The 24,045-nt window shown below is 41.2% G+C and overlaps 1 protein-coding gene across 3 annotated transcripts in view; it reads left to right on the top strand.

Annotated features, from left to right (window-relative positions):
- Positions 1-21,313, top strand: part of LOC115224278 (ADP-ribose pyrophosphatase, mitochondrial) — a 64,643-nt gene extending 43,330 nt beyond the window's left edge. For all 3 annotated transcript variants that reach the window (XM_029795091.2, XM_029795092.2, XM_029795090.2), the window contains exons 2-9: positions 2,411-2,568; positions 6,769-7,028; positions 9,749-9,850; positions 13,412-13,498; positions 15,658-15,763; positions 16,666-16,809; positions 19,808-19,925; positions 21,156-21,313. In XM_029795091.2, coding sequence (XP_029650951.1) covers positions 2,411-2,568; positions 6,769-7,028; positions 9,749-9,850; positions 13,412-13,498; positions 15,658-15,763; positions 16,666-16,809; positions 19,808-19,925; positions 21,156-21,268 — 1,088 coding nt within the window. In that variant the 3' untranslated portion in view covers positions 21,269-21,313. The remainder of the gene's footprint in view (positions 1-2,410; positions 2,569-6,768; positions 7,029-9,748; positions 9,851-13,411; positions 13,499-15,657; positions 15,764-16,665; positions 16,810-19,807; positions 19,926-21,155) is intronic.
- The last annotated feature ends 2,732 nt before the right edge of the window (positions 21,314-24,045 follow it).

Here is a 24,045-nt window from a genome sequence, read left to right as displayed (position 1 = left end):
ACAACTTTACAAAGTGTATAGGGTAGCTTTTTTATATGTTTGGAGGCACCAGTACTAGGGAGGTTATCATGTAACTTGCAAGGCTATAGAGCTCCCTTAACTTAGAGATAGTATAATAGAAAGGAAAGTGTTTTTATGCTAGGTGTTGAGAGGTTTCATATTGTATGATAGAAGGCTCAGGAAAAGCGGCGAGCTGGCAGAAACGTTAGCACGCCGGGCGAGATGCTTAGCGGTATTTCGTCTACCGCTACGTTCTGAGTTCAAATTCCGCCGAGGTTGACTTTGCCTTTCATCCTTTCGGGGTCGATAAATTAAGTACCAGTTACGCACTGGGGTCGATGTAATCGACTTAATACCTATGTCTGTCCTTGTTTGTCCCCTCTGTGTTTATCCCCTCGTGGGTAGTAAAGAAATAGGTATTTCGGACGTTCTGAGTTCAAATTCCACCGAGGTTGACTTTACCTTTCATCCTTTCGGGGTCGATAAATTAAGTACCAGTTACACACTGGGGTCGATGTAATCAACTTAATCCGTTTGTCTGTCCTTGTTTGTCGCCTCTGTGTTTAGCCCCTTGTGGGCAGTAAAGAAATAGGAGGCTCAGGAACAGGTTAGAGGAGATAACTTGACTGTACATTTATTTAGGGGTGAATAGTGTGGAGCCAGAAAGAGAGATAAAGATGGTGGTGATGAAGTGTCAGAGGATACCCTCAAGGTACAAGAATGAATAAAAAGCATGGGAACAGAATATCAAGAAGGGTAGATGGGTATGTGCCCTTGTTTAGATCTCATCTGAAGATTTCAAATGGGTGTCATTGTCATACAAGCAAGACTTGGTTTCCAGTCATCCATGACAGACATGTCTAGTTATGGGAAAATATTACTTTGCTTGGAAGCAGGTGAAGAAAATAGGATGGGTTAGGCATCTAAGTGTAGAAGACTTATGATCTCGCCAAAGAAAGGAGATTATGATTTGCCCTCAAAATAGCTTTCCAAAGTTTTAAATAACTTCCCCGCATGCAAATGTTTTGGATTTCCAATTTTTCTGAAAATATCTTGGAAATTGTATGTGGAAATAACATAGAAATTATGATAGTGAAAAAAAGTATTTATCTTTGAAATTACAATTTTAAAAAATAATCCCTGTGCCGGTGGCACGTAAAAAGCACCCACTACACTCTCGGAGTGGTTGGCGTTAGGAAGGGCATCCAGCTGTAGAAACACTGCCAGATCAGACTGGAGCCTGGTGCAGCCTTCTGGCTTCTCAGATCCCCGGTCGAACCGTCCAACCCATGCTAGCATGGAGAACAGACGTTAAACGATGATGATGATGATGATCCTCCTCTCACTCTCTCTTCACTTTTCAGAATACCTCTTACCCCCCTTATCACCATTCTGATTGTTTTCAAACCAGCCAAATCTGGCCAAAATATTCTACCTGCTGTCTCCTGACACCTACCCCCCTTTAATGTTCTTCTAAAAATAAACAATCATATCATCAAACAGTTAAAGCTACAAAACAATTCATGATTAATCCAAAACAATGTGAACAACTAAGCATCACATTTAACAAAAATAATCTGAATGCTAAATGGATGCTGGTGGAACTTGCAGATGAAAAGCAGGGTGCTTTGAATATGGTTGCTTAACATGCTATGAATAACAGACAAATCTCTGAAAACCAATTTTTTCTATTCACCCAACATATCAGAATAACAATACCCACCTTGCATGTGTGAATGCCCATTGAACCAGCAGTTGAAATGAAGAACAGCTACAATGTGGTTGCTATAACAACCCAAGTCCTAAAAAGTCATTTTTTTCAAAATTTCACTTTTTTTATATCACCCCACTCCTTCGGCTTTTAGAATAAATACACTGACCCTACAGAAATGTGGAAAGTGCAAAAATCATATGGATGGTCATAGTTGGGAGATGTGCTTTGGCACCTCACCTAGCTAATGTTGTTTTTAAGATGGGATGGTCATGACAAGAACACTTTTGATAATAGGGTCACTGGATCAGTTTTCACCAGGGACTTAACTACAGCAACGCTACACCAGATCAATGTTGTTTTAAAGATGGGCTGGGCATGGCTGGAACATTTTTGATAATAAGGTTACATTCACGGAGTGGTTGGCGTTAGGAAGGGCATCCAGCTGTAGAAACACTGCCAGATCAGACTGGGCCTGGTGCAGCCTTCTGGCTTCCCAGACCCCAGTTGAACCGTCCAACCCATGCTAGCATGGAAAACGGACGTTAAACGATGATGATGATGATGAAGATGATGAAGGTTACTGGATCACTTCTCACCTGGGGCTTAAACAACAATGACACTACAACAACCAATCAAACTGAACCAATTACTCAAGCCATTCTTATCCTTTTATGTCTGTCTGTTTGTCTCTTTCAGAAGTCACTGATGTAATAACTAGTAACAAAACTTCACAACTCTCAATTTTGGTCTTCCTCCTCCTTACCGGTTCTATCATCCTTCTCTTCATCTCTTACACACCAATCAGCCGAACTTTCCCCTCTGTGGGGACGTCATCAGCTGAACAACTTTACCAGGTATAGTTTTTTTTTTTTTTACATTGTTTTTTTTTATCCTTTCTTTCTTTTCCTTTTCCTAACTTTGGGTGAGGGTGTTGGTGGTGAAAGTGGGATTTGGTGTTAGTGGTGTTTGTAGAAGTGGCATTGGTAATGACAGTAGCGGCAGAAGTATGTGGTTTATCTATCTATCTATCCGCTCAGTCGAAGTCGACTCTCGGTCACTCGTTGGATCAGTGTCCTTCAGTCAGTTCTATCCTGGGCCGCTTCTTTCAGATTGGCTATGTCCATTCCGGTACCACTCTTGATGGTGTCAAGCCAGCGGGTTCTTGGTCGGCCTCTTCCTCTCTTGCCACTGACCATTCCGTATATATATATATATATATATATATATATATATATATATATATCCGCTCAGTCGAAGTCGACTCTCGGTCACTCGTTGGATCAGTGTCCTCCAGTCAGTTCTATCCTGGGCCGCTTCTTTCAGATTGGCTATGTCCATTCCGGTACCACTCTTGATGGTGTCAAGCCAGCGGGTTCTTGGTCGACCTCTTCCTCTCTTGCCACCGACCATTCCGAGCATGATGTCCTTCTCCAGGGATTTTCTCCGCATAATATGACCGAAATATGCCAATCTATGCTTGGTGATCCTAGCTTCTAGCGACATTTTCGGCCTGATCTGCTTAAGAACTTCTCCATTAAGTTGTTGGTGTTTAGATCAAACATCTGCAGGTCAGTATGTATAGGGAATGGATGTGTGTACCTGTGATTATATTTTTATGTAAGTGATGTTAGTGTGTGGTTATGCATATGTTAGGTGCAGGCGTGGCTGTGTGTCAAGTAGCTTGCTTACCAACCACATGGTTCTGGGTTCAGTCCCACTGCATGGAACCTTGGGCAAGTATCTTCTAATATAGTCTCGGGCCAACCAAAGACTTGTGAGTGGATTTGGTAGACGGAAACTGAAAAAAGCCCATCGTATATATGTGTGTGTGTGTGTGTGTGTGTGTGTGTGTGTGTATGTGTGTATATGTATGCTTGTATGTTTGTGTGTCTGTGTTTGCTCCCCCCCCATCAATTGACAACCGATGCTGGTGTGTTTACGTCCCTGTAACTTAGCGGTTCGACAAAGAGGCCAATAGAATTAGTACTAGGCTTACAAAGAATAAGTCCTGGGGTCGACTTGCTCGACTAACGGTGGTGCTCCAGCATGGCCACAGTCAAATGACTGAAACAAATAAAAGAATAAAAGAATGTTTGTGTGTGTGTGTATGTGGGTGCTTATGTGCATTAGTGTGTAAGTGTATGTGCATGTTTGTGTATATCTGTATTTGGTGTGTAATTGTCTGTTTGTGTGTTTATGTGTTTGTGCATTTGTGTTTTATGAAGTAGTTGGCAAAGCTTCTCCCTGGGCAATAACATTGATGGGTTGGTTTTCTGTTTTGAAATCAATGTCTTATAGCTGGACTGGAAGCACTCCGTCGGTTACGACGACGAGGGTTCCGGCTGATCCGATCAACGGAACAGCCTGCTCATGAAATTAACGTGTAAGTGGCTGAGCACTCCACAGACACGTGTACCCTTAACGTAGTTCTCGGGGGATATTCAGCGTGACACAGAGAGTGACAAGGCCGGCCCTTTGAAATACAGGTACAACAGAAACAGGAAGTAAGAGTGAGAGAAAGTTGTGGCGAAAGAGTACAGCAGGGATCGCCACCATCTCCTGCCGGAGCCTCGTGGAGCTTTTAGGTGTTTTCGCTCAATAAACACTCACAACGCCCAGTCTGGGAATTGAAACCGCGATCATACGACCGCGAGTCCGCTGCCCTAACCACTGGGCCATTGCGCCTCCAAATGTCTTATAGCAATGTCTGCAGGGAAAAAAATACATTGGCAGGGGGAGATAAATCCACAAATTTCATGCTCTGATGCTCAGAAAAGAAAGTAAAGTGTTTAGTACTAGGTTAGAGTGGAGGAACAGGAAGCAGAGAGACGAGTGTTCCAAGTGGGTTTGGGTAGAGATAGAATGCAACCAGCTGCTTGAGAGAAACACAAGCTATTATAGAATTGGTAGAGAAGAAAAGTGAGGAAGAGTGGGTGACAATGAAAGAGTTAGGGTGAGTAACAAAGGGGGGGAGTGGGTTAATAGTGAATGAAGAGGCTGGATGAGTCGTGAAATACAGCATATGTGTTTCTTTACTACCCACAAGGGGCTAAACAAGGACAGACAAACGAATTAAGTCGATTACATCGGCCCCAGTGCGTAACTGGTACTTAATTTATCGACCTCGAAAGGATGAAAGGCAAAGTCGACCTCGGTGGAATTTGAACTCAGAACGTAACGGCAGACGAAATACGGCTACGCATTTCGCCCGGCGTGCTAACGGTTCTGCCAGCTCACCACCTTCAAATACAGCATATGATGAGTAGTGAACAAGAAGTATTGGTGAGTAGCTGGTACTTTGTCAGTTATGATGATGAGTGTTCCAGTTAATCCAATCAACGGAGCAGCCTGCTTATGAAATTAACTGCAGAAACATGAGTCCCATAATGTAGCTCTTGGAGAGTGGACTGGAGCAATAAAGTGAAATAAAGTGTCTTGCTCAAGGACACAACGTTAGTACTGAATAAAATGGCTGGGTGCTTAGCAAGTGAAGGGGCAATAATTTTGGTTGGTAAAGTATAGGTGTGAGAATCCCAAAAAATTTGTAGAAGTAATTTGAGAAGCAGCTTGTGAAAGGTAGGAGAGTCCAGTTTGCTGGATATTGTTGTAGAGCTGAAAACGAGGTAGTTTCTACTCTTCTCCTCTGGAAGCCATCTACTCGCAATACCAGAGGGCGCACACTCTCCTACCCTGATGTAATCTCCAGGGATACAGGCATCCAGCAACAGGACCTCCGTAATGCTGTGATGGGCCGTGAAGTCTGGCTTGCATGGTAAATTCCATTGTCTCGACCACGGTCGAACAATGATGAGGATGATGATGAGAAGCAGCTGGACTTGGACATTGAGCAGTTTATTAAGGTAGCCTCTTTCCTTCATTGATAATCATGATACAGACATTGTTGTGGACTATAACTTTTTCTAGGTATCGTAGACTGCAATCTTTGTCTCTATTACTGCAACACTCTTGCAAAAGAACAATGCTCTCTCCTCACCCTACCAAAATATATCCTCCATCACTTGCTAGGGTAGAGTTTGAGTGAGGAATATAATGAAGGGCCATAATTAAGAGGATGGTAAGTAAGTTGAAGGCGGCGAGCTGGCAGAATCGTTAGCACGCCGGGCGAAATGCTAAGCGGTATTTCGTCTGCCGTTACGTTCTGAGTTCAAATTCCGCCGAGGTCGACTTTGCCTTTCATCCTTTCAGGGTCGATTAAATAAGTACCAGTTACGCACTGGGGTCGATGTAATCGACTTAATCCCTTTGTCTGTCCTTGTTTGTCCCCTCTGTGTGTAGCCCCTTGTGAGTAGTAAAAAAATAGGTATTTCGTCTGCCGCTATGTCCTGAGTTCAAATTCCGCCGAGGTTGACTTTGCCTTTCATCCTTTCCCGGGTCGATAAATTAAGTACCAATTATGCACTGGGGTCGATATAATCGACTTAATCCGTTTGTCTGTCCTTGTTTGTCCCCTCTGTGTGTAGCCCCTTGAGGGTAGTAAAGAAATAGGTAAGTAAGTTGTTTGGTCATCTACTTAGCTGTCTCAGATGGTACCAATTTTTTTTTTTTTTGGCAAGGCTGTTGCTGTCAGTTTAGCTGGCAGTTTGGAAGTGGGTGAGATATGAAGTGGGACATGTTAACGAGGCAATGGGTGCAGAAACAACAGTGAAAGCTTGGGCAGGGATTGGGGAGGAGAAAGCTCAAAAAATTTGTGATGAGTGTGTATGACTTTGTTACTGTTTATCTGTCTGCTTTTTTTGTTTTGTGTTATTTTGTGTGAGTGTGTGTGTGTGTGTGTTTGTTTCTCCTATTCGTCCTAATACTGGAAGTTCTTTTCTGTATTATTGCTTCATTTTTCTCATTCCATATAATTATCTACATATTTAATTAATTGTTTAATTATTCTTATTATTTTTTCTTCTTCTTCCTCTCCCTCCCATTTCCTTCTTCATTCCTCTACCTCTTCCTCTTTGCCCCTCTGCTACTACCTTACTTCCTCTTCATCCCATCCATTTATACTCTCTCTCTCTCTCTCTCCCTCTCCCCTCCCTACACAGATCCCGCCTTCAACAGTTGCAGTTTACATGGGAATCAATACCTCAAAACTGCTCAAGCCTTTGCGAATTAGCTACAAGATTTCCATAAAGATGCATACGAACTGTCGTGGTGGTCTCTACCCTCGAACCAAAGACATCTATCGATTTGATGTCCCTGATGACAAAGTCAGCTGGGATGTGGAGTACAAGGAATACCAGCCTGTTGATTATACAGCTGAATCTGTCTTACAACAGCCCCCCTGGGCCGATCCTGATATCAGGTAAATTAATTGTTTTTTTTTTTTTTGTTGAGACATTTTTTTCTCTTGGTTGGGATGGGGGTAGGGGATTTGCTGGGGTTTTTTTCTGCCAAGTTATTTTGTGATTTATTTTGTTTTTCTATTTGGTTTGCGAAATTCTTGATGTGAATTTGTGTGTTGAAACAAATCTTGTTGTCTTGGGAGTGTCATTATACTAATAACAATAATACACACACACTGGTTCAATATCACTGCTTTGTTGTTAGTCAATTGGTTAAATATCAAGCCAACCAACTAATAAATTGTTTGTTTAGTGTACTTTTTACGTGCCACCGGCACGGGGGTCACAACTACAATTTCCATTTGATTTGATTTTGATATTGCTGTTGATATTGATGTACTTGACTCAATAGGTCTCCTCAAGCACAGCATATCGCCCTACGATCCAAGGTACTTTTGTGTGGGTTGGTTATGCGACACTGGTGTAGGTTACAGCTGTGGACTCACTTTATTTGCCGGGTCTTCTCAGTCACAGCATACCTCCAGAGGACTCGGTCTTTTGTCATTGCCTCTGTGACGTCCAATGTTCAAAAGTCATGCTTCACCACCACCTCATCCCATGTCTTCCTGGGTCTCCCTCTACTCGAGATTCCTTCCACTGTTTGGGAGTGGCACTTCTTCACACAACTCTCCTCGTCCATCCGCAGTACATGACCATACCAACGCAAACATCTTTCTTGCATGCCACATCCGATGCTTCTTATGTCTAACATTTCTCTCAGGGCACTTACACTCTGTCATGTGTACACGCTGACATTACACATCCAGCGGATCATGCTAGCTTCATTCCTTTCGAGCCTACACATGTTTTCATTAGCCACGACCCATGTTTCACTGCCATGAAGCATGGCAATTTGCACACATGCATCATACAATCTACCTTTCACTCTGAGCGAGAGGCCCTTTGTTATCAGTAGGGGTTGAAGCTTCCCCCTGAACTTTGCCCAAAGCTATTCTTATTCTAGTGGTAACACACTCTGAGCATCCACCCCCACTACAGACTTGGTCACCTAGGTAGCAGAAGCCATCAACTACTTCTAGTTTCTCCTCCTAGCATGTGATGGAGTCTGTTTTCTGAGCATCTGTGGTATTTATTGCCCCTGTGCATCTGCTGCACGTGAAAACTATCTTCCCGGTTAATCTTCCTTCGATGTTGCTGCACCGCTTATGTGTCCATACCTTACACTGGGTACATCTTATGGAGTTTCTACCTACACCTTTTCTACAGATCGAGCAGGGCCACTTACCTTAATTGGTGTGTGATGTGTTCGCCTTCCTACTTACTAGAACTTTGGCCTTTGCAACATTGACTCTAAGGCCCTTCGATATCTGCAGAGATAACCTTAGCAGAAGCACATTATGTAAACTCTACCCTTTTTTTTGTTAAGATATAACATTGTCATTTAAAAGAGAGTTATCTACTTTTTTTTGTCAACCAACCACACATATGCTCTCTTGTTAGTGAATTCTAGTTGAGATTTTATAGCTGGGTGGACTGAGGCCTATTGAAAGTGAAGATTATTATGTCTTGGCCACAGACACAAGTTTGTTCCTAACATTTGGTACTTATTAACCAGTTAGATCAGTGGTTCCTAAACACTTTTGGGTTGCTATTCCCTTGGCACCCGGGCCACATTTCTAGTCACCACCACATAGACCACTTCTTGAGGCAAACTCACAAATAAAACTTAACCTAATTAACCCATTATTTTGTTGTTTCCACATCCATTGCCCCCTCTTGGCTACACTATTATCCCAACACTTTTCTTCAACGCTCCCCTCCAATCTTTTCACTGTCCCCAGGGGAGCAGTATTGCCCGCTTTGGGAACCACTGATGAGGATATTTGAAAATGAAGTGGCCACCTGCAGAACAAGATGTTCCTTCCCTGTGGAATATATTTACACAAGGTCGCAGATACACCACACTCTTGCTGACCTCCTAGCTCCCCTGCTCACCACACCACTTAGAATTCAGTCACCTGTACTCTCAAAGTCTATTTATATGTCCAAACAGCGTCGCTGACCTTCCTTCCAGTACTCCCACTACACATACCCCAACTCTCCTTTCAGTCATCTGCACTTTTCCAAGCCTAATTAAGACGCTCTTGTTATTTAATTTATTTATTTCATCCTTGTTGTATATAAATACTTCTGTTTGTGCATGTCTTTGCTTCGTGTAGAAAGAGAGTGTATGTGTGTGTGTGTGTGTGTGTGTGTATGAGCTTGTGTGAGTATGTGTGAGCGTGTGTGAGTGTGTGTGTACTACATGGAAAAACTGTCTATGAAAAACCAAGGTGATGTTGTTATTGGTAATGAAGTATGTGGGTGTGTGGTGTGTGTGTGTGTGAGAGAGAGAGAGTGCATGTGGTGATGCATGTGTGTGTGTGTGTTGATATGTGTGGAAAGAGAGAGAGAGAGATACAAAGTGTGTTTGTACATGTATGTGTAGTCTTTCCTCTCTGAGCTTATGTTGAGTGAGAATATATATATATACATACATACATACACACACACACATACACACAAGCATACATACTTTGGTCTTCCTCTGTTTGTGTGTGTGTGAATGTGTATTGATGAGGTTGCACAGCCGGTTTCTCCTTCCCCTTGCTTCATCCGGTGGAACAACTCAACTATGAAACCATAAATAATCAATGTTTCCTCGAATTGTCTTCCACAGAAAATCATCAGAACCTATCAAAATTAAATGGAACAGCCTTGATAATAATATTGACCGTCAAACATTTGGCAAGAAATACGACATATACAACCATGTACCAAGGTAGGTGGTCAACATGCTAATGCATTAAGTTGTTGCTATTATCATTTATTGTGAAGGTGCGTGGCTTAGTGGTTAGGGTGTTGGACTCATGATCATAAGAACGTGGTTTCAGTTCCTGGACCGGGCGACGCGTTATGTTCTTGAGCAAAACATTTCATTTCACATTGCTCCAGTCCACTCAGCTGGTAAAAATGAGTAATCCTATGACTGACCAACGTCCTATCCAGGGAGTAATATATATTCCAGCGAGCTGGCAGAAACGTTGGCACGCCGGGCGAAATGAGTAGCCGTATTTCGTCTGCCGTTACGTTCTGAGTTCAAATTCCACTGAGGTCGACTTTGCCTTTCATCCTTTCGGGGTCGATAATTTAACCCTTTAGCATTCAGATTATTCTGTCAAATGTAAAGCTTATGTATTCACACCATGTAAAATTAATCTTGCATCATTTCATGGCTTTGAGATTTCAATAATGTGATTGTTTATTTTTAAAATGACACAATAAGGTAGCTATGAATGACCATATCTGACTTGTTTGAACATAAAATAGGTAGAATATTTTGGCCGGATATGGCCAGTTTAAACACTAAAGAGTTAAGTACCAGTTACGCACTGGGGTCGATGTAATCGACTTAATCCGTTTGTCTGTCTTTGTTTGTCCCCTCTGTGTTTAGCCCCTTGTGGGTAGTAAAGAAATAGGTATTTCGTTTGCCGTTACGTTCTGAGTTCAAATTCCGCCGAGGTCGACTTTGCCTTTCATCCTTTCGGGGTCGATAATTTAAGTACCAGTTACGCACTGGGGTCGATATAATCGACTTAATCCGTTTGTCTGTCCTTGTTTGTCCTCTCTGTGTTTAGCCCCTTGTGGGCAATAAAGAAATATATATGCCAGAGAAACCAGCAAACTGTCCCCAATGTGGGATGACCCATTATCATTTATCAAGGTGAAGGTGGAAGGTGGTAAGCTAGTGGAATTGTTATCACATTAGACAAAAGTGGTATTTCTTCCGGTTCTTTACATTCTAAGTTCGAATTCCGCCAAGGTTAGCTTCACTTTCATCCTTTTGAGGTCAATAAAATATAATACTTGTTAAGTACTAGAGATGATGGTGGAGGCTCAATGGCACAGTGGTTAGGGCAGCGAACTCGTGGTCAGAGGACCACAGTTTCAATTCCCGGACAGGGCGTTGTGTGTGTTCATTGAGCGAAAACACCTCAAGCTCCATGAGGCTCCAGTAGGGGGTGGTGGCGACCCCTGTTGTACTCTTTCGCCCCGACTTTCTCTCACACTTTCTTCCTGTTTCTTGGGTAACGCTGTGATTGACTGGTGTCCTGTCCAGCTGGGAGGGGAACACATACGCCACAGAAACTGGGAAACCGGGCCCATGAGCCTGGCTAGGCTTGAAAAGGGCACATAAATAAAAAACTAGAGATGATGTAATATCTTGCCCACTTCTTTCAAAATTGCTGGTCTTGTACCAAAATTAGACAGTAGTAGTAGTAGTAGTAGCAGCAGTAGCAGCAGCAGCAGCATTTAATTTGCCACCTTTAAATAATTTCTACTCGGCAAACTGTTATAAATACCTGTCTGCAGTGTTTGACATCCAGTGTTCTTTATGTCATTGTTGTTTAACCACAGGTCAGCTTTGGTTCTGCACACCTATGATCAAAAAAATTCCCTTTATTTAGACATGGTATATATAAGACAGGGCTACACTGCAACGCCTGTCCTTCTTTTCTTTGAGATGATTCTTTCATTTAATGGAAATTTGACTGCTGTTTTTAGCAGAATGAGTGACCTCATAGAGCAGTGGTTTTCAACCAGGGTTCCACCAGTACAGTCCAGGGGTTCCGCAAGAAGTTACAAAACTGCAAAAATCGGCAGTAATTTTTAAGTCTCCTGTGCAGATATGTGTGCATAGGACTATTAAATTATTGCACAGGGGTTCCTCGAGCCAGTGGAATGTTTCCTTGGGGTTCCATTCCAGCAAAAAGTTTGAAAAGCACTGATGTATGTATGTATGTATGTATGTATGTCAGTGGTTTTCAACCAGGGTTCCGCGGAACCTTAGAGTTCTGCCTGTACAGTCCAGGGGTTCCGCAAGAAGTTACAAAACTGCTAAAATCGGCAGTAATTTTTAATTCTCCTGTGCAGATATGTGTGCATAAGACTATTAAATTATTGCACGGGGGTTCCTCGAGCCAGTGGAATGTTTCCTTGGGGTTCCACTCCAGCGAAAAGTTTGGAAAGCACTGTCATAGAGAATTCCTAGTTAGCTCATCTGGGCTGTGTGTGTGTGTGTGTGTGTGTGTGTATGTGTATCATCAGCTCTTTAACATCCACTTTTCCATGTTCGCATGTGTTAGATGGAATTTGTTGAGGCAGATAGTCTACAGCCAGATGCCCTTCCTGTCACCAACACTCACCTGTTTCCAAATAAGGTAATGTTTCTCTATGACCGGACATGATTATCACAGGAGCCTGGAATGAAGGACACCACTTGTATGACAGGGACACTCACTGACATGCAGTCAAGGCAAGGAGACAGTAACCTACACAAATACATATATACACACACATACACACACACACACACATATATATATATATGAAGGTAGCGAGCTGGCAGAATCGTTAGCACGCCGGGCGAAATGCCTAGCGGTATTTCGTCTGCCGTTACGTTCCGAGTTCAAATTCCGCCGAGGTCGACTTTGCCTTTCATCCTTCCGGGGTCGATAAATTAAGCACCAGTTACGCACTGGGGTCGATGTAATCGACTTAATCCCTTTGTCTGTCTGTGTTTGTCTCCTCTGTGTTTAGCCCCTTGTGGGTAGTAAAGAAATAGGTATTTCACCTGCCGTTACGTTCTGAGTTCAAATTCCACCGAGGTCGACTTTGCCTTTCATCCTTCCGGGGTCGATAAATTAAGTACCAGTTACGCACTGGGGTCGATGTAATCGACTTAATCCCTTTGTCTGTCTGTGTTTGTCTCCTCTGTGTTTAGCCCCTTGTGGGTAGTAAAGAAATATATATATAGAGAGAGAGATATATACAATGGGCTTCTTTCCATTTACATCTATGAGAGCCTTATGCTTTATGAATAGAGCAGGAGACATTTGCCCAAGGACACAGTGGGACTGAACCTGGAACCATGTGGTTGAGAAACAATCTTCTTACCATACAACCACACCTGCATCTATGTATATATAAAGCTTTCTAACCATGGCCATCCTGTCTTTTAACCAGACATCGTGTATCTAGAATCATGATATCTAATATATCCTTCCGTTTGTCATTATTGTTAGTCCTGACCCCGATGACCAAATACCAAAGACTTTCCAACCATGACAACCCATCTTATTTATAGGCATAACACATCCAAGACCACATTATTAAACGTTCTTCCTTTTGAGGATGGTGGAGTGGGATTTGAAGGATATTTCACTGTTATTTCTTTTAGGGCTTGTAACCTCAAAGAGACCCCTTCGTTAACATAAATGTTTCACCTCTTTTTTTTAAAATATTTTAATTTTCTTTTTCTTGTTTGTTGTCATTTTTGCAGGAACCCACATGGTAGAACAGGTATCATAGGTCGTGGACTACTAGGTCGTTGGGGACCTAATCATGCTGCTGACCCTATCATTACAAGGTTACTCTTTTTATTGTTATTATTATTATTATTATTCTATGTTTGACTTTTGCTTTACATTTGCACAAGCTGGCTCCAAGTCTCACCCAGAGACCTCAAGAGACAACAAGTTGGAAGTTCATGTTGGTGTTGTTATTATTATCATTATTATTATTATTATTATTATTATTATTATTATTATTATTATTATTTCATCCTTTTGGGGATCAATAAAATAAGTACCAGTTGAGTACTGGGGCCAATATAATTGATTATCCCTCTCCCCAAAAATTTCAGGCTCTGTGCTTAAAGTAGAAAGAATTATTATTATCATTATTACTATTGTTATTATTATTATTGTTGTTATTATTATTATTATTATATATGGTGCCAAGCTGTATCAGCCTTTGCCTTTCCCTTGGATAACATTGGTGGCATGGAGAGGGGAGGCTGATATGCATGGGCGACTGCTTGTCTTCCATAAAAAACCTTGCCCTGACTTGTGCCTCGGAGGGTAACTTTCTAGGTGCAATCCCATGGTCATTCATGACCGAAGGGGGTCTCCTCCTATATTATTATTATTATATTATTGTCATTATTATTATTGTCATTATTATTATTATTAGTGATGGTTACTCACATTGAATTCCTTGTATGAGTGTTTGAAGGAGAGGATTCAAGAAGAAAAAGAGAGAGAAAATGTGAGACAAAGGAAAAACATCTTTAAAAATAAATCAATAAAAGAAGCTACATCTGTTTGCGATGGTTGCTTGAATTGTAGTTTGAGTCCAGGTATAGATTTTGCACAAGGGGGGCACTGATGATTTAGATTTTACCAGAGACTGGGCAAATGTGTCTGTTGGTTGCCGGATATAATTCTTTTATTGTTCTGTTTCTTGAATACAAATTGTTTTGATGCGCCATGACACATTTTACACCTTGCAGATCAATCAAGGTAATAACTTTCCCAAGATATCTAATTAAGCTGCAGAGATTTGCTGAGATTTTAATGATTGCTTCAACTTATCCTTATACCTCAGGACAGGTCTTCCTTTACCACGGATTCCCTCTACTTGTTGGCCATGCAAAAGAATACAGACACACACACACACACACTTTATTTTAAAGGATATAGTTACAAATTTAATACCTATGCTTCATCTTTAGGGTGTATAAATACAATTTGTATATCTACTCTTTATCTTTACTCTGAATGTATGTGTGTGTGTATAAGTGTGACACACACATGCACACACACACACACACACACACGCACACACACACACACTTGTATCTGACTAGGCTATCAGATGTTGTTACACACCACTGGTCACGTGTGTGTGTATAAGTGTGACACACGCATGCATGCACACACACACACACACACACACACGTATCTGACTAGGCTATCAGATGTTGTTACACATCACAGGTCACATTGTGATTTTTGCATTGTTTTAGCCTTCAAATGATGCCACCTTACTGGCTAGGCGAGCAGGCTAATATTTTTTTCCCCCCAATCAAAAAGGGGCTGGAGCAACATGAAATGAAGTGTCTTGCTCAAGAACACAACACAACTCCTGGTCAGGGAATCGAACCCATGATCTAGCGATCATGAATGCAACAGCCTAACCACTAGGCCATGCGCCTTCATTAGTGTATTTATGTGAATATGTCTGTCTGAGTGTACAAAAAACAGCTGCATGAGTTTACATTAATATATTTGTATTTATATATTTTATATGTGGAGGCACAATGGCCTAGTGGTTAGGGCAGTGAAATCGCGGTCGTAGGATCGCGGTTTCGATTCCCAGACCGGGCGTTGTGTGTGTTTATTGAGCGAAAAAACACCTTAAAAGCTCCACGAGGCTCCAGCAGGGGATGGTGATCCCTGCTGTACTCTTTCACTACTCTTTCTCTCACTCTTTCTTCTGTTGGCCTGCTCGCTTAGCCAGCGGGGTGGCGTCATTCGAAGGCTAAAACAATGCGAACGCATTGTGACCAGCGATGTGTAGCAGCGTCTGATGGTCTGGTCGGTCATGTGATCATATTATATATATATTTTTTATATTTTATCTAGTTTCAGCTCACGAGCTGTGGCCATGCTGGGGCACCGCCATTTATATGTATATACATCTGTTGTACAACTATTCAAATTTGATCTCTTCTTTTTCTCCCAGGTGGAAAGTGGTCGATGGACACAAGGTCAAAGGTCAAGATGGTAAACCTGTACTACAGTTCATTGCCATTCAAAGACGAGACACTGGTGACTGGGCCATTCCTGGGGTAAACACTGTTATATTTCTCAACCCTTTAGCATTCAAATTATTCTGCCAAATGTAAAGCTTATTCATTCATATTGCTTTGAATTAATCATGTATTATCTCATAGCTTTGAGATTTTGATTGTGTGATTGTCTGTTTTTAGGATGAAACACGTAGAATATATTTGTCCAGATATGACCATTATAAATACTAAAGGGTTAATGATAAAAAAATATATATGTACTTATATTTTGAGTTCCGTTTTCCTGTTTGCCAATCTCCAACTCTGTAGGGAACCTGTGGAAAAGGTAGACCCAGGAAGGCATGGAACAAGATGGTGAAGCATGATCTTCGAATGTTGGACCTCTCAGAGGTGATAAGTGACCGAGATCTCTGGTGATATGCTGTGCATGAGAATACTCACTCGTCAGGCCAAGTGAAATTGTAGTTGGGCCTCATCGGTGTCATATAAATGGCACCCATGCATTGTAGTCATGGTCTTTGATGGTACCATGTAAATGGCACCTGTGAATTGTTGTGGTCGATGCTGCTGCCATGTCAATTGGCACCCAGGAATCGTGGTCATTGGTGGTGCCATGTAAATAGCTATTTCTTTACTACCCACAAGGGGCTAAACATAGAGGGGACAAACAAGGACAGACAAAGGGATTAAATTGATTATAACGACCCCAGCGCGTAACTGGTACTTATTTATTCGACCCCGAAAGGATGAAAGGCAAAGTCGACCTCGGCGGAATTTGAACTCACAACATAACGGCAGACGAAATACAGCTATGCATATCGCCCGGTGTGCTAACATTTCTGCCAGCTCGCCGCCTTCTGCCATGTAAATAGCACCTATGTACGAGTTGGTGTATGTGCATATGTATATGTATTAAACGTGTGTGCTTTTCTTTTTCTCAGGGTATGGTTGATGCTGGAGAATTGGTAACTACCACACTACAACGAGAATTTAGTGAAGAAGCTTTGAATGCCTTAAATTTAACACCTGAGAAGCGAGACAAACTACGGAAATGCTTAAAAGTCTTTTTTAAAAATGGCAAAGAGGTGAGTTTGGCGGGGACATTTGCGTGCTTTAACTAAATTCTTGGTGTACACACATATACCGATTCTCATGGAAACATGCAAACACATACACATTAACCAATTACAGAGGATCTATGTAACCATTCAACCTAAAAATACCAGCCAAAATATAGTATGGATGTGTTGGATAATACAGGTATATCAAATACCATACGGCATAAGGACACAGGAAATGTGTCAAAGCCGACAGGAATCTTCGATGCTTCCTAGGGCTTAATAGCGGTGGTGTGATTCCCTTTACGGGACTGTCACATTGAGTTGACAGTATACAACCACTATATCACCCCACCACCGCTCATGTCTCTCTGAGACATTTAGAAATTCAATATTTCTAATCATACAGCATAAGAAGTTCTTGATTTATTCAAATTATCTTCACTTAATAAGACTGGCTCCACAATGAAAGTGGACTATGTCTCAAGAATGGCAAATTCTCCAAAGTTGACATGTCATTAAAGTATAGGACTGGCTTATTGTCTGGAGAATAGAAACTAGTCATGGACACATGTTTCTATCTTGAGAGGCATTATCAGTACAACAATTATCCAATCTTGTCTCTAGTGGAGTGAACAAATTTGTAGCCTAGGTAATATTCTTATTCATTTTCTTTTTATTCGTTTACTTGTTTCAGTCATTTGACCGCGGCCATGCTGGGGCACTGCTTTGAAGGATTCTAGTTGAACGAATCAACCCCACAATTTCTTTTAAGCCTAATACTTATTCTATCGGTCTCTTTTGCCAAACCATTAAATTATGGGGATGTAAACACACCAACATTGGTTGTCAGTCAGTGGTGGAGGAAAAACATAAAGACACACTCACTTACACATACAGTGTGCTTCTTTCAATTTCCATCTACCAAATCCACTCACAGTCTTTGGTCGGCCCAAGGTGCCACACAGTAGGACTGAACCCAGAACTAGGTGGTTGGGAAGCAAGCTTCTTATCACACAGCCACAAAAATGAGCTAACCAAAATAACTCAGAGTGACCAGAAGCATGTGTTTGAACAGCAGTCTTGAGTTATCTGTACATAGCCATTCCATAGGCATAGGAGTGGCTGTGTGGTAAGTAGCTTGCTTACGAACCACATGGTTCCGGGTTCAGTCCCCCTGCGTGGCACCTTGGGCAAGTGTCTTCTACTATAGCCTTGGGCCGACCAAAGCCTTGTGAGTGGATTTGGTAGACGGAAACTGAAAGAAGCCCATCGTATATATGTATATATATATATATATATGTGTGTGTCTGTGTTTGTCCCCTCAACATTGCTTGACAACCAATGCTGGTGTGTTTACGTCCCTGTAACTTAGCGGTTCAGCAAAAGAGACCGATAGAATAAGTACTAGGCTTACAAAGAATAAGTCCTGGGGTCGATTTGCTCGACTAAAAGGCGGTGCTCCAGCATGGCCACAGTCAAATGAATGAAACAAGTAAGAGAGTAAAAGAGTATGTGCGTATGTCCATCCTTGTGATTGTTGTTGTCTCTGCTCCTCCTACATGGGTCAGACTAGTTTGGCCAATGTCCAGTCCGAACAATTGTTGCGGGAAATCAATATCAGCAAGGGAAAAAAAAACACAGATGAGTGAAGGTTTGGAGGAATAGTTGTAACTGAGTTCCTTTGTGCAGGAATAAGTGAACCATGGTAAAGTTATGCATGGTTTCATATTGCTGTCATGTAGTGGGTGTGGGGACACAGTGCTGGACTGCAGGACTACTGACCAAAGGGTAGGAAGTACAGGTGTTGTGATAGAAAGAGACACCCATCCAGCTGTAAAATCAACTAACAGCTACATCAAATAAACAACTTTCAAAGAAAAAAAATCAATGAACAAGGGAACCTCTTTGATTACACATCCTGCTAAAATAGCTGCATGTCCCTCAAATTACCCCTACTTTCTAAAAGATAAAGGATACAGTGGATCTGAGACCCCCTTCGGTCATGACACAGAACATGGGATTGCACCTAGAAAGTTACCCTCCCGGGTTCAAGTCCGGGCTAGGTTGTTTATGGAAGACCAGCAGTCGCCCATGCATACCAGCCTCCCCTCTCCACGCCACCAGTGTTATCCAAGGGAAAGACAAAGGGGCCAATACAGCTTGGCACCTGTGACATCGCAACTCATTTCTACAGCTGAGTGAACTGGAGCAACGTGAAATAAAGTGTCTTGCTCAAGAACACAACACGCAGCCCGGTCCAGGATTCGAGGTCACAACCTCACAATCGTATCTTTTACTTGTTTCAGTCATTTGACCGCGGCCATGCTGGAGCACCGCCTTTAGTCAGGCAAATCGACCCCGGGACTTATTCTTTGTAAGCCCAGTACTTATTCCATCGGTCTCTTTTGCCGAACCGCTAAGTAAACACACCAGCATCGGTTGTCAAGCAATGCTAGGGGGACAAACACAGACACACAAATAGACACACACATACATATATATATATATACATATATACGACAGGCTTCTTTCAGTTTCCGTCTACCAAATCCACTCACAAGGCATTGGTCGGCCCGGGGCTATAGCAGAAGACACTTGCCCAAGATGCCACGCAGTGGGACTGAACCCGGAACCATGTGGTTGGTTAGCAAGCTACTTACCACACAGCCACTCCTGCGCCTCTATATACACTGAGGTTGACCTGCAGCTAAACAACTACAAAACATGTATTCACTTTTCTCTATTATCAGTTGTTATGTTCTATTCTCTTGTTGCTATGCTCATCTCTTTGTGTTTACCCATTGTCCTGCACCCCAATTCATCTTTTGCCATGGTCGCCTGTTACCATGTTCACCTGTTGCTATGTTCACCTGTTGCTATGTTCACCTGTTGCAATGTTTATTTGTTGCTATGTTTATTTGTTGCCATGTTCAACTGTTATCATGTTCCGTTGCCATGTTCACCTGTTGCCATGTTCAACAGTTACCATTTTCCCCTCTTGTTTTTGTTCATCTATACTTAGGTATATAAAGGTTATGTGGATGATATCAGGAACACAGACAATTCTTGGATTGAAACAGTTGCCATGAATTTCCACGACGACAATGGAACTAGTGTGGCTAATTTAGCACTGACTGCTGGTGAGTATTTTAACAGAGATTCATCATCACCATTATCATTATCATCATCATTACAGTCATTGCAACCATTATCACCATCATCTTTATCATCAACTTATAAAAATAATAATAATAATAATAATAATAATAATTGTGTACAGTGCTCAGGTGCACTACAACTCATCTAAAGTGTATATATAATCAGGTGTAGTTTTGGCGGATTTCGGAAAGTATGAGGGCCTTAAAGGATGCAGTGTCATGGCAGTCAACAACTGACGCAGGCAGTTTATTCCATGCTTCAGCAACTCTGAGCGTGAAAAACTTGATCCTTATATACTTCAACATCATCATCACCACAACCATTATCACCATCACCACTAACATAATCAATGCCATCACCATTACCTTTGAGCCAGTGATGGAGCATCAATATCGCCTATTGATCTGCTAGAAATAGCAGCTTAATCTCTCTCTCTCTCTCTCTCTCTCTCAAATCACATACCTACTCTGATTTGACCTCTTACCACTTAGATCCACAATTAGTGTATTGAAGGCTGATCTCAAGACACTGAGCGTTATGGAGGGGAGATGACTAAGGACCAAGATATCTGGTGCATTGTTGTACTTGAGAAGACCTGTATACCACAGCAGAATTGATACTGGTGCTGGTGCTACATAAAAAGCACTTGTGTTGGTGCCACCTTAAAAAGCACCCAGGACATCCAGCCATAGAAACCCACCTTAAAAACACCCAGGGTATCCAGCCATAGATACCCACCTCAAAAGCACCCAGGGCATCTAGCCATAGAAACCCACCTTAAAAAGCATCCAGGGCATCCAGCCATAGAAACCCACCTCAAAAGCTCACAGGGTATACAGCCATAGAAACCCACCTTAAAAAGCACCCAGGGCATCCAGCCATAGAAACCCACCTTAAAAAGCACCCAGGGTATCCAGCCTTAGAAACCCACCTTAAAAGCACCCAGGGTATCCAGCCATAGAAACCCACCTCAAAAGCACACAGGGCATACAGCCATAGAAACCCACCTTAAAAGCACCCAGGGTATCCGGCCATAGAAACCCTGCCAGAACAAACAACAGAACCTGATGTGGCCTCTGGCCTTGTTAGTTTTGGTCAAACCGTCCAACCCATACCAGCATGGAAAACTGGCATTAAATGATGATGGTGATGATGATGATGTTGTGATGAATTACTTTCATTTTATTAATTAATGTTTCTTATTGTTTCAGGGGATGATGCTGTCAGTGTGAAATGGCTTGATATAGCACAAAGCCTCAAACTTTACGCTAACCACAAGGAGTTTATGAAGAAAGTAGCAAATGACTTGAATGGCAGCTGGTGATGAAAACACACATCTTCTTATATATATATATATATATATTATATATATATATATAATATATATATATATATATATTATATATATATATATATATATATATATATGTATGTATGTATGTATATATATATATATATATATATATATATAGTATGTATGTATGTATATATATATATAATATATATATATGTATATGTATATATATATGTATATATATATATATATATATATATATATATATATATATATATATATATATACATGCACGCATATTTCAATCAGAAAAACTCAAAAGTAGAGACAGATTTGAACCATCAATTTTGAATGAATAAATTTTTACTATCATTTGTAACGCTCAAACATGTACACACACACACACACACACATACACACACACACACATACACACACACATACACGCATATATATATACACACAAATGATATGCAACATATATTATGTATGAGACAAATAAACATCGCATGGGAACTTAAAACAACATGAACAACAACAACATTATACAAAAAAAAATCTACATTGGAATCAAAGAAAATTATTTTTCAAACTTTTCTTCCTCTCCTTTATTTCTTCATTTTGCTGCTGGTTGGAAACAAAATGAAAACTTTTAGAACTAAAACAAAACAAAACAAAAATATTCTAAAATTAATATTTTGGAGTGGAATAGGGTTGGGGACATGTTTAAGAATTTTTTTTTTTGTACATAAGAATATGTCTGTATGTATGTATATGTGTGTGTATATACGTATGTATATATGTAGGCGCAGGAGTGGCTGTGTGGTAAGTAGCTTGTTTATCAACCACATGGTTCCGGGTTCAGTCCCACTGCATGGCACCTTGGGCAAGTGTCTTCTACTATAGCCCCGGGCCGACCAATGCCTTGTGAGTGGATTTGGTAGACGGAAACTGAAAGAAGCCCGTCGTATATATGTATATATATATGTGTGTGTGTATGTGTGTGTCTGTGTTTGTCCCCCTAGCATTGCTTGACAACCGATGCTGGTGTGTTTACGTCCCCGTCACTTAGCGATTCGGCAAAAGAGACCGATAGAATAAGTACTAGGCTTACAAAGAATAAGTCCCGGGGCCGATTTGCTCGACTAAAGGTGGTGCTCCAGCATGGCCGCAGTCAAATGACTGAAACAAGTAAAAGAGTATATATATGTGTGTGTGTCTATGTGTGCACGATTCAGAATGGCCCCACATATGTGTATGTATGTGTGTATGTATATATATGTATGTGTATGTGTGTATAAATATATGTGTGTATATATATTATATACATGTATGTATGCACATATATGTATATTTATTATTCTTTAACAAGAATAGCGTTGACAGTGACTTTGAAGTACACAATTTTGATCCAACTGTATCCCATTCTGGACATGTGCCCTTTATCATAACCTGAGGCTGTCCTGAACTTTGTAGGTAAATGGAAACTCAATGCATGGTTTGTGTCTATAAGGCGGAGAGCTGGTAGAAACGTTAGCACGTCGGGCGAAATACTTAGCGGTATTTCGTCTGCCGTTACGTTGTGAGTTCAAATTCCACCGAGGTCGACTTTACCTTTCATCCTTTCGGGGTCGATAAATTTAGTACCAGTTACGCACTGGGGTCGATGTAATCGACTTAATACCTATGTCTGTCCTTGTTTGTCCCTTCTATGTTTAGCCCCTTGTGGGTAATAAAGAAATGGGTATTTCGTCTGTCTTTACGTTCTGAGTTCAAATTCCGCCGAGGTCAACTTTACCTTTCATCCTTTCAGGGTCGATAAATTAAGTACCAGTTACGCACTGGGTGTCGATGTAATCGACTTAATACCTATGTCTGTCCTTGTTTGTCCCTTCTATGTTTAGCCCCTTGTGGGTAGTAAAGAAATAGGTTTGTGTCTATAATTCAAAATTCCTGTTTTATCACGTTGTGTTACCATAGTTTATTTCTGGCTGGGAACACATCAAGAATACACATGTCTGCAGAATCCACAGCTGCTTAATTGTGAAGTTAACAAATTGCCAGTTTAGTTAATCAAATAACTGGGAAACTCACTCGCTATCAAAACTAACAGATCCATCTTCATGCTATTATAATGAATAATTTAATTATGATTTGGCTATAGTAAAAAATAATCTTTTCTACTTCAGGCACAAGGCCTGAAATTTTGTGGGAGGAGCTACTCAATTACATCGACCCCAGTGCTCAACTGGTACTTATTTTATTAACCCCCGAAAGGATGAAAGGCAAAATCGACCTGGGCAGAATTTGAACTCAGAATGTAATGCCGGAAGAAATGCCGCTAAGCTTTTTGTTTGGCATACCGTAATTCTGCCAGCCCAAATGATGATAATAATAATGATGATGATGATGATGATATCTACTAAAGGTGCAAGGCTTGAAATTTTTGGGGAAGGAACTAGTCAGTTACATCAACCTCAGTATCCAACTAAGTACCTGTTGAGCATTGGGGTCAATATAATTGACTGGCCCCTTTCCCACAAAATTTCAGGCCTTGTACCTATAACAAGAAGGATTACTCTTATTATTAAGGCGGAATCATTAGCGTGTTGGATAAAATGTTTAGCAGCTTTTCATCCAGCTTCACCCTCTGAGTTCAAATGCCACAGAGATGGACTTTGCTTTTCATCCTTTCAGGGTTGATAAAATAAAGTACCAATCAAGTACTGGGGTCGTTGTAATGGACTTGCTCCCTCCCCTCAAAACTGCTGAACTGTGCCTTTAGTAGGAAGCATTATTATGACTAT

Source organism: Octopus sinensis, linkage group LG25 (genome assembly GCF_006345805.1).
Source record: "Octopus sinensis linkage group LG25, ASM634580v1, whole genome shotgun sequence".
Classification (NCBI taxonomy): domain Eukaryota; kingdom Metazoa; phylum Mollusca; class Cephalopoda; order Octopoda; family Octopodidae; genus Octopus; species Octopus sinensis.
Note: the sequence above shows the minus strand (reverse complement) of the source record. Positions and strands in the feature narration are given on the sequence as shown.